Consider the following 2,216-nt stretch of genomic DNA (forward strand, 5'->3'; position numbering starts at 1 on the left):
TCCCATGTTAGCCCAAGGTTGTAGGCAGTGGAAGTAGTCTCCTCCTTCCTAAACATATTTCCAGCTTTGGGGGCCTGAGATCTCGTGGGGTTTCATTGGTCAGACGGGAGTCAAATGATAAGGTTATAACCTTATCGTTGCTACTATTATATAGTTTATTCTTGAGTATGTCCGTGGCTGTCCTTGAAACCTGAACAAAATTGGGATTCCCTGCATTCCCCTTGCAGATCACCTCTCTTCTCAGCAGTTCCCACTGGACCTTGAGACAAAGAAGGCTGCTCCACTCTCTGCTGACAGCAGCCAACTGAAGAAAGTTGGAAAAAGAGCAGAGGTTTAACCTTTCATACTCCACAGCCAAGCAATGTGTTTCAAAGCCAGCAAAAGCAAGGATTAAGAAACCACTCTACACCCATCATGATTCTCAGATGGCCCCGTTTGATTGCCCGGGTTGAAATTTAATTGAAGGACCCAAGTTCATAATTGTATGCAAATCCTCAGGCAGATATCTGGTTATATTCAACTTTCTGTCTCAGAAACAAGTTCCGGGTTCAGTTCTTGATTTGTACCCAAGATAAGAGCCAGGCAGTCCCAACCCTTGGTTAAGTAGCCTAGTAGGCGGGGCCCCGGGTTGGGCGGGGCCCCGGCTGGGCGGGGCGGGGCTGGGCGGCCCCACCTGAAGATTGCTGCGGCCGAAGGCGGGGCCTTGCGTGGGGCCTGGGGAGGCCCACCCAAGGCAGGTGGCGCTCCTCAGCTTGGGACTGGGCGGCCTGGCCCATACCTGGGATGGGTGTGGCCTCGAACTGAGACGGACAGGAGGGCCGACCAGTGGCGGGCTGCAGGCCGGGCGGGGGTGCGGGCGGCGGGCGAGGCCGCCCTAGGCAGGCTGCCTGGTGGGCGGAGCTGTTCCACCTGAGGCGGTAGGAGAGGCCCTGGGTGGGCGGGTCGGAAGCAGGCTGGGCCAAGTGGGCAAGGGGGGCGGTCGTGAGAATCCCTCTCTCAGCCAGGCTTCTTGCTGCCCACTTGCTACCTTGGAATCCCACCCGTAGGCGTCTATAGCTCAGAATGGGTTGTTGGGCTTCTGCAGCCCACGAACCCGTGCAGCCCGCACGGCGGTGGCCCTGGAGCCCTCCCCTCCTATCCTTCTTTTGAGGACCCCAAAGTGTGGACTCTCAGGGGTGAAGTAAAGAAAGGGAGGAAGCGGCCACTTGGAGTTCTGGAAGCTCCTGACAGATCAAAACATTTATAAGTCCCAATATCAGATAACAGAAACGACAGTGTATTTGTCCAGTTTACATCCAGAATGGCCTTTACCCAACGCTACTGCAAAGAAGGATTTGTAAAACCGAGTTGTACTGAGGCGTGGCAGAGGTCTTTCAGACTTACATCACTCCCGGAGAGTCTGACTCCTGAAACTGGCTGCGCTGTCTCCACCCTAGCTCCAACCTTGCCCAAGGCAAGGTGCCGGCCCTCTCTGGGCCTCTCCCAGGCTGGGGTGACCTGACTGGGAGACTCCAGAACAGCCTTCTCCCAGCAGGAAGCACCCTTTAGTCACCTGAGATGAAAGGGCTGGTGGTCTTTGCTATCTGAGTACTATTAACTGGGGACAGTGCATCTTGTATGAGCTGCTAGGATGTGAGGCTTCCAAACTGGGCTAAAGTCCACTGAGATATGTACACAAAGATCAGACTCTTTGTGTACAGTTGAGCACCAACAATGTGGGGGCCACTGGACTTAGTGACACAACTTGGACTCTGAGCCAACCCTATCAACTTTTGCAAGCCATAAAAACTCACTGCGCCTGTGTAGCACTGATGGAACATACAACTTTCCTCTAGTTCTTTATTGCTTCCTCCCCCCCACTATCATGATCCCAATTCTACCTTAAAAATCCAGCTAGACCAGAGGATGTACACTGGTACAGATAGGAACTGGAATCACAGGGGATCCAGGACAGATGAACCCCTCAGGACCAGTGGTGAGAATGGCGATACCGGGAGGGTGGAGGGAAAGTGGGGTAGAAAGGGGGAACTGATTACAAGGATCTACATATCACCCCCTCCCTGGGGGATGGACAACAGAAAAGTGGGTGAAGGGAGATGTCAGACAGTGTAAGACATGAAAAAATAATAATTTATAAATTATCAAGGGTTTGTGAGGTAGGAGGGTTGGGGAGGGAGGGGGAAAATGAGGAGCTGATACCAAGGGCTCAAGCAGAA

The 2,216-nt window shown here is 53.3% G+C and overlaps 1 protein-coding gene across 1 annotated transcript in view; it reads right to left on the reverse strand.

Annotated features, from left to right (window-relative positions):
• The window catches only part of BAIAP2L1 (BAR/IMD domain containing adaptor protein 2 like 1), a 92,716-nt gene that overhangs the window by 88,456 nt on the left and 2,044 nt on the right, over nucleotides 1-2,216 (reverse strand). The window contains exon 2 of the mRNA XM_045284481.1: nucleotides 729-953. Within this exon, the coding sequence (XP_045140416.1) occupies nucleotides 729-953 (225 nt within the window). The remainder of the gene's footprint in view (nucleotides 1-728; nucleotides 954-2,216) is intronic.

The sequence above is a fragment of the Echinops telfairi genome, unplaced genomic scaffold, assembly GCF_000313985.2.
Source record: "Echinops telfairi isolate 266 unplaced genomic scaffold, ASM31398v2 ScPeMD7_5;HRSCAF=22, whole genome shotgun sequence".
Lineage (NCBI taxonomy): Eukaryota > Metazoa > Chordata > Mammalia > Afrosoricida > Tenrecidae > Echinops > Echinops telfairi.